At 38.6% G+C, this 14089-nt stretch overlaps 1 protein-coding gene across 6 annotated transcripts in view; it reads right to left on the reverse strand.

Annotated features, from left to right (window-relative positions):
* Nucleotides 1-14089, reverse strand: part of GALNT13 (polypeptide N-acetylgalactosaminyltransferase 13) — a 239269-nt gene that overhangs the window by 17074 nt on the left and 208106 nt on the right. For all 6 annotated transcript variants that reach the window (XM_026680097.2, XM_087949975.1, XM_087949973.1 and 3 more), the window contains exon 11: nt 6049-6183. In XM_026680097.2, the coding sequence (XP_026535882.1) occupies nt 6049-6183 (135 nt within the window). The remainder of the gene's footprint in view (nt 1-6048; nt 6184-14089) is intronic.

Genomic DNA, 14089 nt, shown 5'->3' on the forward strand with positions numbered 1-14089 from the left:
GGCTCTGAATTAAGAGAAACCCAAGAAATTGTGATGATAGATAGATAGATAGATAGATAGATAGATAGATAGATAGATAGATAGATAATAGATAGATAGATATAGATAGACCAAATTTTCAAAATGTTAGCTATCTATTGTCACTGCAGGGACATTAATGGGAGTACATGATTAATTAGATGTTAAGTGGTACCTCACAACACAAGTTCTATAATCCAGTGATGGTATTCTACCGGTTCGGTCCAGTTCTGCCGAGCTGGTAGCGGCGATGAGCAACGGAGACCGAACCAGTTCTCTCCACCGCTCTGCTCTTGGGCCCACCCTCCCATCCAGGCTCCCATACTCACCTTTATCCCCTGAATTTGAAGCGCAGCTACTTTGCGCGGCACAGTAGAGTGCCGCGCGGCAGCTGCTGAAGCGAACGGGAGAGTGCAGGCTTGCAGGAGGTGAGAACGCCTCTGCACCTGGGCAAACGCTTCTGCACCTGCGCAAAGTGTGGGTTTGGTGCATGCACGCACGCAAAGTGTGTGCACGCGTGCAAAGCGTGCCCACCAAACCACACCCACTGAACCGGTGGTATAAATATTTGAATCCCACCACTGCTATAATCAAATATAAAGATGGTGTAAGAGGGGAAAATGCATAACTTTCATTTTCGAATTCTGTATTTTAGAAATCTGGGCATCAAGGGTAATATGATTTCTATGTGGGTTTTTCATGTGCAAGATGCTGGGACTTTTTATGTACAAGACTTGGTGACCATCTCTCCTTTATTTATTTACTTAGGCTTCTATACTACTAAATGCCCATAGGCACAAAGCAGCCTACGGAACAGCTTATCTAGGGTTAAAAGAGACATTAAGAAAGCCAACTGTTCAGCTCCCCACCAGCCATGACAGTGTTATCCCCGAGGGAGTAACCAAACCTCCATCTGTCCAAATGCTGTCTTGTGTTCTTTATATTACCAACTTCCAAAATACAAATACATAAAGGGAAAAAAAAGGCACGTGCAACTCTTTCATGTATGCCTCTAATGATCTGATTTTGGGGAATGTGGGCTAGAGAATAATTGACAAGTTTGGATTAGGGGACAAATCACCTTTGTTGACAGTTGTAAATGTTGCATGTGGGGCATGGAGGAGGAGCGAGAAGGAAGGAAGATAAAAACTGAAAGTGACGAAATCCTCCAGTCTTCACAAAAACTGCATCATCTTTATCACTGTCATCATCACCACCACCACCACCACCACAATTATATTCTTCCCCTCCCCCCCCAAAAAAACCCACCTCACCCTTTAAAAAGAAGAAACAGATTCCAATATATGTATTCTATCTGCACGGTATCTATATTTTTCCATTCAGGAAATAATGGCAGGAGGGAAATAAGATTGGGGTTTTTAAAATGGGGCTGCCTAGATGTTTCAGCTGACCCAGAATGCAATGGCAGTGTATATTACATTTCTGCTCCACAAGCTGCACCGATTGCCAATTTGCTTCTGAACAGTGGTGGGATTCAAAAAAATTTTCCTATTGGTTCTGTGGGCATGGCTTGGTGGGCGTGGCAGGGGAAGGATACTGTAAAATCTCCAGTCAGAAAGGTGGAATTTGCCGGTTCTCTGAACTACTCAAAATTTCCGCTACCAGTTCTCCAGAACTGGTCAGAACCTGCTGAATACCCACCTCTGCTTCTGGGTCTCAATCAAAGGGTTGGTTTTGACATTTAAAGCCGTTCACAGCATGGACTGAATATCAGCCCACCTTGTTAGATCTGGCAGAGAAGGTATGCTGCAAGTGCCATTACTAAGGATCTATATTTTGTGGGTCCCAGGAGAAGTGCCTTTGTTCTCATGGTGCCCATCTTATGAAATAGTTTTCCTCCTGGAATTAGATTAGCTCCACCTTTTTTGACATTCTGGAAGGCCCTCAAGACCTGGTTTAAATTACTGGGCTTGGACCTCCCAGGGAAGTGGAGACTTGCTTAGATGGCTCCATTGCTGAGCTGATTATTTTTATCCTCTCTTCCCTTAGGGTTTGTGCCTCTGTTAATGTGATTTGTGTGTGTGTATGTATATACATGTATATGTGTGTGTGCGTGTGTGTTCATAGATTTTCACGGGTACAGGTATGCAGGTCTTGGCATGTTTGGGTCTTTTTCCATGTATAATTGAGAGCATCTTGGCAACGTTTCGATGAGGTCCCATTTGCCATCTTCAGGCTGGTGCTTTCGGCTTCGTGCTTGTGCGAGCAAAGCGTGATCGGAGCTGCCGTCTCCCTATATATACTGGTGGGGAGGTTGGCTGTGTTGTTATTTCTTGATTGGTTGATGGAGTTGATGTTTGCAGATTGGCTGGCTTTTTCGTCAGAACATGTGTGTCTGAGGTATTGGCTGTGTGTCTATCAGCCTCCTGTATTGTAACGACCTGGGTAACGGGCTGTGTGATGACCTTCTGAGTTCAATTGTTGTGACATCCTGGGTCTTGTGCTGTAATCTCCTGGGTCATTGGCTGTGTTGCAACATCCTGAAGTTTTGTGGTATAACCTCCTGAGTTCTGTGATGTGATATCCTGAGTGGGTGGCTGTGATGTGACGTTCTGGATTTTGGTTAGGCTCCGAGTTTGAGGCCTGGATATGTGTTCATGGCATGTGTCTGTGGTTTTGATCTGATTGTTGTATGCCACCCAGAGATGATAGACAGAAAGAAAGAAAGAAAGAAAGAAAGAAAGAAAGAAAGAAAGAAAGAAAGAAAGAAAGAAAGAAAGAAAGAAAGAAAGAAAGAAAGAAAGAAAGAAAGAAAGAAAGAAAGAAAGAAAGAAAGAAAGAAAGAAAGAAAGAAAGAAAGAAAGAAAAACAGCATAGGAGAAATTCTTAACCCATGTCCAGGGCTGCAAGTTGGATCAGAATTAATGCTCCCTATGTGCTGTAGTGGTTAAAACACAAGGCTAGTAATCAAGAGACTGAAAGTTCTACTCCCACTTAGACACAAAGTCAACTGGGTGACCTTGGGCCAGTCAATCCTCAGCAACTTTTGAAAACTTTGCTAAGAAAACTGCAGGAACTAATCCAGGCAGTCGCCTGAAATCAACACTCACTCAAAGCTACATGCACACGCATGCATGCGTGCTCACGCGCACACACACACACACAAATGCACACTAAGACAGAAACGCTTGGTTTAATAAGTGAGAAATAATGTTATAGAAGTCCTGTTATTGCTTCCTTTTGCCTTTTAATTCCTCATTCCAAGATGCATAAAAGAATATTAGAAGATTTTTAGAAGTCATAAAAGACTATATTTTTTGCACCGTATGGAACACCCCAGTTTTTAACAATACTGAACTGCCATATATTAGTCAGCTTCAATGCGCTAGGGCAGGGGTGTCAAACTTGTGTCATCATGGCATCGCCACGTGACGTATCGCAACTTTTTCCCCTTTGCTAAACCGGGCGTGGGTGTGGCCAGCGCATGACGCATCTGGCCTGTGGGTTGAGAGTTTGACAACTCCGCACTAGGGTATCAACTGAGTCATTTGATAATGCCATAGTTCCTGGGACTCTCTAGGTCCAGTTCAGCATAATTTAAGATGAGTAAGTTCCTTAAGGTGGCTGGGTTGCCTCAGTACTTCTCTGTTTTCACTAAATGCTTACTGAAGAAAAAAGTAAGTGTATAGAATACCAAGAGTAAAGAGACTTTGGTGTTATTTTGACATTAAATAAAATTCTATTAATCCTTATAAATCGTGAACTAACAATTTCCATTTCCAATTTATAAAAACTAAAAACACAACCCAAAATACCTTAAATCAAATCACTATTTGTAAATTACAATAATGATAACACAATAAAAATACATTTTTACCCTGCCATAATACATTTGGAATTTTGTGGGCTTTCCGTCTTTCTTCATTCAACTTGTTAAGCTAGCACTACAACAAAATGATTCCTCAGACAAATTGCCTTTTCTATGAGTTTCTTATCATAGAACTACAAACTATTTCCTTTTTTCTGGCTCCATCTAATGGCTGATTCTGATTTTGCAATCGTGACTTTGTATAAGCTTCTAAGACATAGCTTCAAAAAACTCTGGTGAAATTTATTTTCAAATATGCCACATGGCAACATTTGCCACAAACTATTTATCTCCTTATAAACATAGTTTCAAATGGTTGGTTTTTAATACTGAATTGTACAAATATTATAAAACTGTCATCTGATTTGTTTTTTTAAAAAAACATAAATTAAATTGCATGAGCTTCAATATAGTAATGAATCAGTAATAACAGCAAAAACCTGTATATTAATGTAGAAAAGTAATACACATATGTATTATATAAAGTTTTTCTTCTTGAGTGAGTACATCTGATTCTTAAATATTTCCCCCCCCAAATAAAGCTAAATATTTGTCAGTGAAATGGCATGGATTGTTCTTTCTTTTTCAACGTTGCAAGAATTTGACTGTATCTCATATATTTATAACATGTCTTCTTGCAGTAATGAAATTGCATAATGTATGTTTTGCATCCCAAACATCCTGCTGGCTTAGTATTTATGGGTGAAGAATTATGCACCTAGTCACAATATTTTATGGGAATGCATGTTTTATTATGCAGCATATCATTCCCAGATAATGAAAACTTCCTTGAAATAATAAATATAGCTGGTTTATTGGGAAACAGATCACTGCATAAATTGTAAGGTTCAAAATTACAGTAGATAGGAATATATTTTCCACGTGAACTTGAAAGTATAATCCCAGGGTGATGAAGACCCATCTGTCATATCTGAAATTAACACTAGGTTGGCTGCAACAGCTGCTCTGTTTCATTAAGTTCACTGTCAAGCAGTGTCCTTCTGCAAATATAGAAGGGAGTCTAACAACTAGCTTCTTCCTGACCCAGCTATGTAGTTAAATAGTGACATAATTTACTCAATTGTACTCTTTTGTTTTTGCTGTTGCCAACTGCTCAGCAGAGGAGAGAGCTGTTAATACAACCCACCCCTTCAAACAAACAAACAAAAAATCGAGCTTAATGTCCTTTGTAGGATGTTCTGTGATGGATCTTCAAGATGGACTCGCTGGCCCATCTAATTCAGATCCCTGCTAGACTAGCCCACCTCGGTACATAGAACTAACTATACGAACTTTCTGCTATAGAAATTAATGATTTTCCTAACTGTGTGCCTCACTACTTTCTTTAGTAAGCTAGCTTTATCCTTTTGTCAATAACTTTTACTTATTTATAAGACCCTATGGCTGATTCAGATTTGTGGATATGCTTTCCACAAGAATGTTTACCATGCTAGGCCTAAGAGGGCCTAGCAAAGGAAAGCAGACTGAATTGTCTGATTTCCAAGCATGTCAATACCTTATCTCCTAATAGACTTTCTCACTTCAGATCAGAGGAATAGGAATGGTGACAGCTTTTCCTCATTCTTTAAATCCTGTGCAATCCTGTTTTGTAAAGAAGTGGGGAAATGGCTAAAAAGAGTCCCTGAAATGAAGTCATTTCATGCACCCATATTCTGAGGGAAACAGTTTTTGAAGCAGCTGTAGATGCCTTCTAAAAGAAAATGGGGGGTACCGCTTCATGCTCCCACATTTTGTGAAGACCCTCTTTAAATGCACTGAATAACCTAACAAATGTGAGTCACTGCCTTTAGGCTCCATTCTACAGAGATCTCAGGTTTAGAAGAGGTTACGGTGGTAGAAGGAATACTCATTTACGTGCGAGATGGGGTTATAATGGAAAGAGATGCAAAGTTAGCACTTACACCCCCAATTTATCTGAAAATAAAGGGGGAAGAAACAATGGTGAAAACATTTCTTAACAAGTTTAGCAACCTGCTAAAGAACCTTCTCAACCTTGGCAACTTTTAAGACCTGTGGACTTCCATTCCCAGAATTCCCCAGCCAGCATGCTGGAATTTGCCAACATGCAGATCTTAAAAGTTGGCCAAGTTGAGAGTTACTGCTTTAGCCTTTTATTTGTTAGCTGCAGGCAAGCAATATTATTGTTCAAATATGCTTCATTTCTGTATTTGAATAAATACCTCAGCATCGTATTCCCAAAGTTGATTTCCTCTCATGTGATGGCACTTCAGCATAATTACAGGCCCATTGAGCCTAGAGACATCCAAACATAAATCATCTGTGCGAATTTCCTTGTCGGCAGTATATGAAAATACCTGGAAGAGAGAGGTCCTATTGGTAAAATGGAAAGCATACAGAAAACATGTATTTTGTTTCAAACCTGGTAACTCCCATTTCATCCATTGTCTAGCCCAGAGGTGTCAAAATCAATTTCATTGAGGGACGCATCAGGGTTGTGTTTGACCTCAAGGAGTGGGCATGGCAGGTGCATGTGACCAGGATGGGAGTGGCGAGCTCAACATCACTCGGGGGCGCCTCCAGGGGCCTCCAGCAGTGCTCTGCCAGCAAAAATGGAGCTCGGAAGGGTTGCACACGCCTCTCCCAAGCTCCGTTTTTTTGCTGGCAGAGGCATCACGGGACAGTCCTTCACTGTTTCAAGGGCAGCTCTGTGGGTTGGGTCTAAGCATCCTGTGGGCCGGATCTGGCCCATGGGTCTTGAGTGTGACACCCTTGATCTAGCCATTCCAAAGATTTGTGAATACGCACAACAAAGATTTCGGCTTTGAGCTCAGGTGACAGATCAGCAGTAGGAAATCTGTAATTTGTTTCCTACTGTATTATGTACAGATAGTCCTCATGTAATAACCACTCATTAACTGACTATTTGAATTTATGACAGCGCTCAACTAGTAGTATTTATAACTGGTTCTTGTTCTTGCAGGTATCACAGCATTTCTGTAGTCACATCAACATGATCTGGGCTCATGGCAATCAGCTTGCAGTTATAGGTTGGAGCATCTTGCAGTTATGTGATCACCCTCTGCAACATTCACTGCCAGTTTTCAACAAAGTCAATGAGGAAGCCAGTAGGAGATTGCAAATGGCGACAGCGTAATGTCATGCTTAATGATGCTGTAGAATTCACTTAATAACGGCAACTTTAAAGTGCCAGAACTGGCTTCACTAGGCAAGTCACGTGACATTGCATTTTGCAACTGTTTTGCTTAGTGACAGAAATTCCAGTCCCGATCACCATCATTAAGCGAGGATTACCTGTTATCTTAACTAAATGAAAAGCGAAGTAATACAATGAACTAGATCGTGTTCTCTGAAAAGCAATTTAAGAATGAAATTCTATACATCGCTGCTCAGAAATACTCTTGTAAAGTTAAAGTTACAGAACCGGATATGGAATTGTGTTGTATTACTTGATTATTAAGATTAAATTTGCGTACACTGTATTTTTATGGCAGTAAGCGTCATTGAATTTAATAGGGCTTGCATTTCAGTAGTCAAATATAGTGCTTCTTTTTCAAAATAGTCTGTAATGATAATCTTGGCAATTGCCTTCCATGTACAAACCATTAATTATTCCAAGATTCGTAGCAGACATTTATAGAAAAATAGGGTTGATTCTGCTAAAAAAAACACCCTAGAATTACTAGGATGGATTTTGATTGCAAGAGCCCTTTGAGTGACTAGGGAAGCCTGAATGTCATATACTCTATTACAATACTCTATTACAAACTGTAGCAGGCAATTAAAACATAAAAATAAATTCTGTACACAGGGAGCGGTTATGAGGACAAAAATAAAGCACAAATACATTTTCAGTAAGTTCAAGTTTTGGGATATTTTAATCATGTAAATAAATGCTCAAATGTTGTTCATGAAAAGGTTGATTCTAATGGAGATACAGTTGAGAATATTAAAAAAATCAAGATTCTCAGAAGTATAATTCAATTATGCAGATTTAATTTTCATGTATGCCATTACTGTTTCATTGTTAAATAGATTGATGTATTGTTAGGTTGACATAGCCTGAGAGACATTTAAGATCTACATCAAAGGTACTTGGTTCAAGTCTTCTAATAGCAATTAATTTGATAAGTAGCCTGTGCCTTAAATGGTCCCTGAAATATGAGGTAATATTACTGAACTCCTTATAAGTTCATTTTAGGGATGATAGAATTCAGCCCTGTAAAGCACCTTATGGTGTGATATAAATGTGAAACATAAGTTCTCAAATAGCTTAAAATTAATCATGCTATAAATATTAAACATAGCACATGACAATTCTTAACAAGATTCATGCAAATATTGCAGGAGAGGTGGATACATTGTTTTTTTTCCAGCATAGTTTCTGGAGAGCTGACTTTACTGTGTTGGCAGCCATACAAAGCAAGTTCTTGTTTTATATTTCCCAGAGAAGGGAGAATATATGATAATACAAGAATTGGACTATATAGTTTCCCTTGCTATTTGGTCTTCTTTCCATTAGTCAGAGTGGGTCTAGGAAAAGGCATTTGCCCCCATGAACAAAGCTGTACATTGCAACAAGAAGTTACTTTAATTTGTAAGCTACCCAAGATCGCTTGCAGTTGGGTGTATAAAAATTGCATCAACAAATACATAAATAAAATTGTATTTTCATAAGATCTAATGTTGGTGGCTGTTTCTCCAAGAAGAGATACATTAAAAACATGCTGACCTCTTTTGCTTCGAAATTTGAAAGTGATAGGATAGTGGGTTTTTAGTGGGTTTTTAGATTTGAAATATTTACATATACACACAGAATATACCATAGATGTTGGGGAGGGGGAGGAAGGCAAGAGGGATTAAGAAATGAAATGTGTGATATGATGCAATGCTGCATTTGGCGATGCAAAAATCTACTTTTTATGTATTTGAATGCAATGTTGGCAACACAAGTATGAAAAAACAGAATTTGCATCATGAGGACATGCTGCACTTTTTATGATTCTGCTATCTTATACGGACTGCTGATGAATATCCCACTCCCCAATATGTACTGCACAAGACTGACTTGGGGCAGCTGAAGACTTGCAGCAAGGTTATAACAGAATTGTAGTTGGTTATATTTGGAATGTAAAAATGAGGAAATATAAGATGAAACAGTGAGAAAGGAAAGAATGAAAGAGAAGGAAGGAAAGAGTGCAGAGAAGAGCAAGGGGGGTGGATGTGATAGCAGTGTTCCAATATTGAAGGGCTGCCACAAAGAAGGGGGGCGGGGGGGAAGTCAACCTATTTTCCAAAGCACCAGAAGGCAAGACAACTAATTAAGAACAGAAGCAACCTAAAACAAAGAAGAAATTTCCTGACCATGAGAACAATTAATCAGTGGAACATCACTGGAGGCTTCTAAGAAGAGCTTGGACAACCATTTGTCTGAAATGTGCAGGAGGTTGGATGAGAAAGCCTCCAAGGTCCCTCCCAACTCTGTTATTGTTAAGTTTTGTTAAGAGGAAACATTATAAAGGGGAGAGGTAGACATTACTGATTCCAAGCTGCCACTTGATTTGAAGCCAGACCTTGGTCCGAATAAAATTAAGTGAAATTAAAGCAATATAAGTGGCATCTATTTTAATTATTTACAAGGCTCCCAATTATTTTGAATTCACCTCTCAACCAACTTAAAAGTATTCTAATCAAAAGCAGAGCAAAAGTGTTCTCTTAATTGTTGAAAGCAACCTTTTGCCGTTGAACTACAGAATGCTGCCTTTTGGCGAAGTGTGCTAATTGAATTTGATTGCATTACCAATTAAAGAATATATGAAAATCATTCTAAGTTACCAATTAGGTGCGTTATTATAAAGGAAAAAGATTAAAAACAGATTTAATCACAATTTATTGTTAATACCCTAATGTTTAGTTACACATGATACAAAGTTCATTATAAAATAATGTTGCAAAGGCTTACACTCCAACTATACATATGTAAATAGTTTATATAAGCAACTTCTAGTAGCGTGCAGGAAGTAAAAATACTTTAATTCTTAATTTATCATTCATATATTTTTGGGCAGTTAAGGGAATAGGAGCCCTTTTCACGGAAAACATTTTTTAAATGTATGAAGAAAATATACCGGGTTACTTATTGCCATTATGGTGGCACAGTGGTTAGAGGGCAGTACTGCAGGCTACTTCTGCTGACTGCCAGCTGACTGCAATTTGGCAGTTCAAATCTCATTAGGCTCAAGGTTGACTCAGCCTTCTATCCTTCCAATTTGGGTAAATTGAGGACCCAAATTGTTGGGGACAATATGCTGACTCTGTGAACCACTTAGAGAGAGCTATAAAGCACTGTGAAGTGGTACATAAGTATAAGTGCTATTGCTATTTCAGATGATATTGGTCTATATAAGTAAAGGACTCTTGCATTAATTTAAAATAAGTAACTGAAGTGCAATGGTCAAGTTCATTTGGGAAGGATAATATAAATGCATAAGCCAGGCGATTGGATATTCTTTTGAATAAAATATTATATTGCTGATTTTTTTGAACGTATCAATTGCACCTAATATTTTACTGAATTGAATATGCCTACTGCACTATCTAAAATTAGTTTTATGAGACACTTGAAGCTTATCCTTTATTAGAAAAAACTTACAGAATTTGTGTATCTATGTGAGAGGAGGTAATGTTCTCTATATACTTCTTTTAAAATGTAAATGTGGATATAGTCTTGCTATCGTCATAAATTGAGTGACACTCATTATGACATATCAATACATTTGTATCCATTTCTATCTTGTTGTTCTACTTCCTTTTTAAGACCCTGCAATCCCTTAAAGTACATTATTTTTACAAAATATTTTAATAATGTCAGAAATAGCCTTCAAGAATTACATATTTTTGTAAATAACTGGCAAAAGGAACGTCCCAAACAGTTGAATTTAAGGTGGGGGAAAAAAAAAGCTCTTATAACAACCAGCTATAAGGCAGCTGATAAATGATTTTTTTAAAAAACAAAAATTGAATTAATCCTAGTTATAGTGATTCAAATTCAGAGCCGAATGTGCCTGGAAGCTGAATTTGACTAGTTTACATCTGTAAGAAGGTTCGTATTTGTTATGTCCCTGGCACTAAGAATAAGCCTTCATATTTAACTTAGAATGAATGATCTTTTAAAAGTGAGACAGTAAGTGGAACCGCTTGCCTTCAGAAGTTGTGGATGCTCCATCATTGGAAGTTTTTAAGAAGAGACTGGACAACCATTTGTCTAGGATGATGATATAGGGTTTCCTGCTTGAACTGGGGAGTTGGACTAAAGGATCTCTAAGATTCCTCCCAACTCTGCTATTCTGTTATTCTATTGTCATTCTGTTAATTGGGAAAGGGAGGGTGGCATTTTTTTCTTTCCAGTTCAACATAAAAAAATTGTACTGTAGGCTTCCCAGGGTCACTCTGGATAGTGAGATGGGTAGTATATAAATTTAAATAAATAAATGTAATAAGTAAAATAAACAGAAAATGCAGCAGTGTAATCAGAAGGGGATTGGGGCAGTGGTGGGATTCAAATCTTTTTACTATTGGTTCTGTAGGCGTGGCTCAGTGGGCGTAGCATGGCTCGGTGGGCGTGGCAGTGGAAGGATACTATAAAATCTCCATTCTCACCCCATTCCTGGGGGAAGGTTACTGCAAAATCCCATTCCCTCTCCACCCCACTAACCTGCTTTCCAGCTCTGTTCTCCTGTGCAGGGCAACAAAAGAAGACCCAGCCAATCAGCAGGGACTTGGGAGGCAGAGAATAGATGGGGGCGGGGCCAGTCAGAGGTGGTATTTGCCAGTTCTGCAAACTACTCAAAATTTCCACTACCGGTTCTCCAGAACTGGTCAGAACCTGCTGAATACCCCACCTCTGGATTCAGGCTCCAGGGCATCAAAGCAGCACTCTGGGCAGATTATACTTTCATGATGTGCCATCAAGTCAATATTGACTCTTAGCAACCACATAGGTATGTTCAGTCTCCAACCTGGCCTTTCTGATATCCCAGTGGTGCACATATCACTGCTGCAATTGTCCATCTACCTTCCTGCTGGTTATCCTCTCTCTTTCTTTCCATTGCTATAGACTTCTCAAGGCAGCCATGCCTTTACATATTGTCTCCACAATATAATTTGAGGGTGATCATTTGTACCTTGAATAAGAATCCTGGATTAATTTGTTCCATTTGTTGGTTTGGCTACTCATGTATTCTCATGGGTATTCTCCAATTCCAAAATCCAAAAGCAGTGATTCCCTTTCGCTCCTGGTTCTTCAAAGTCCACTTTCACTTCCATAAAGTGTCACAAAGGAAAACTACTGCCTGTGTGATTCTCATTTTTGTAGGTATAGACATATCATAATATCTGAGTATTTTTTCCAAGACCTTCACTATATGCCCCTAAGAACTAACCTGCAGTATATTTCTTGACTGCTAGTGCCTTTACTATTAATAGTTAATCCTAAAAGGATGACATTATCCATTGCATCAACATCTTCGTCGTCAGTACTAAGACTGGGTGCTATACCTGTTCTCATTAGTTTGGTCTTCTTTATTTTAACCGTAGTCCCATTTTTTTAAAAATTGTGCTCCTTGACTTTCATTACTAGAGCTTGCAGATCATTTGCATTTTCAGTTATCAGAGTAGTGTCATCAGTGCAAGCTTATGACGTTTCTGCCTCTAATTTTAAAACTATGCTAATCTTGCAATTCAGACCCCCACCCCACAATATTTGCTCAGCCTATAGATTTTATAAAGGAGGAGAGGGGATACGGTCTTATCTTACTCCTATCCTGACCGGAAGCCTGTCTGTTTTGCCACATTCTATTCAGACTGTGATTTCCTGTCCTGTGTTTAGAGTTCGCATAAAAGATGGTTCAAGATTCCCATCTTTGTTAAGGACATTTCACCATTTGGCATGCTCATTGCAATAAAATGCCTTTATATAGTCAATGAAGCATTGGACATTTACTTTCACTGAATTTAAAGTTGTAGGAAATTAAATACTTGTATATTTAAAGTGATATTATTATGAAAAAAAAATTCCAATGCTCTGAATTAATTTTCTTTAAAACAATGGGAAAAAGCCTCTCTGTTCAATTCTTTTTTACTCCATCTCTTGTATTCTGTTATATATGGACTAGCATTTGCAGTGCACTTTTGTCTGAGAACTATCAAAATATAGTAAGAATAATGGGATGGAATTTGTCTAAGAAAAATAGGGAAAATTACTTACTTTGTTCACATAAGACGTTGTAATATATCTTAAAGCAAAGCCCAGCATAATGTAGCACAATATAGGACAGGGGTGTCAAACTCACGTCATCATGGCGGCATCACGTGATGTATCTAGACTTTTTTCCCCTTCGCTAAACCAGGCATGGGCATGGCCAGTGTGTGACACATCTGGCCTGTGGGCCGGGAGTTTGACAGCCTTGATATAGGACAAGCTTGTAATATAATTGTTGGCATCTCAATGAAGCTTCAAATCACTTAAACAGATATTTCATCCAGTATTTTTTTTTTAACCAAATTTGATTTTATCCTGTGTTGATTCACTAGTACAAGTAGGGAAACTTGGCTCTTTTATCACTTATGGACTTCAACTCCCAGAATTCCTGAGTGAGCCATAATAGGTTCCCCATCCCTGGCCTACTGGTTTTTCAGTTGTGGGGGAAATCAATTTTTGACTTGAATGGGACTGTTTAATATAGAAATGTAGGACATATGTCCTACATTTGTATATTAAACAGTCCCATTCAAATCCTACATTTGTATATTAAACAGTCCTATTCAAGTCCTACATTTGTATATTAAACACTCCCATTCAAGTCAAAAATTGATTTTCCCCACAACTGAAAAACCAGTAGGCCAGGGATGGGGAAACTTTTATGGCTCATTCAGGAATGCTGGGAGTTGAAGTCCATAAGTGATAAAAGAGCCAAGTTTCCCTACCCCTGCACTAGGAAAATAAGCATTACTTAAGCATTCAGATTTTGGGAGGAAAATGGATCCACACCATGTTTCAAACTATTCAAGTTCTAATGAAAGCAAAATGTTTAAAGTGTTCTAAGATAGGGAACGATGAAACAACAGCATCATAGCAACTCTATCTGTAATGCACACAACCTTATGAATTATTTCTTTCTCAGCCTTTTCTATCCCTTATATGTGCATAGTTTCACCACACAGGCACAAAAGGACAGAACCTTT

This window comes from Notechis scutatus, chromosome 1 (genome assembly GCF_049901735.1).
Source record: "Notechis scutatus isolate UNSWTSFEM ecotype Mainland chromosome 1, rNotScu1.2, whole genome shotgun sequence".
Taxonomy (NCBI): domain Eukaryota; kingdom Metazoa; phylum Chordata; class Lepidosauria; order Squamata; family Elapidae; genus Notechis; species Notechis scutatus.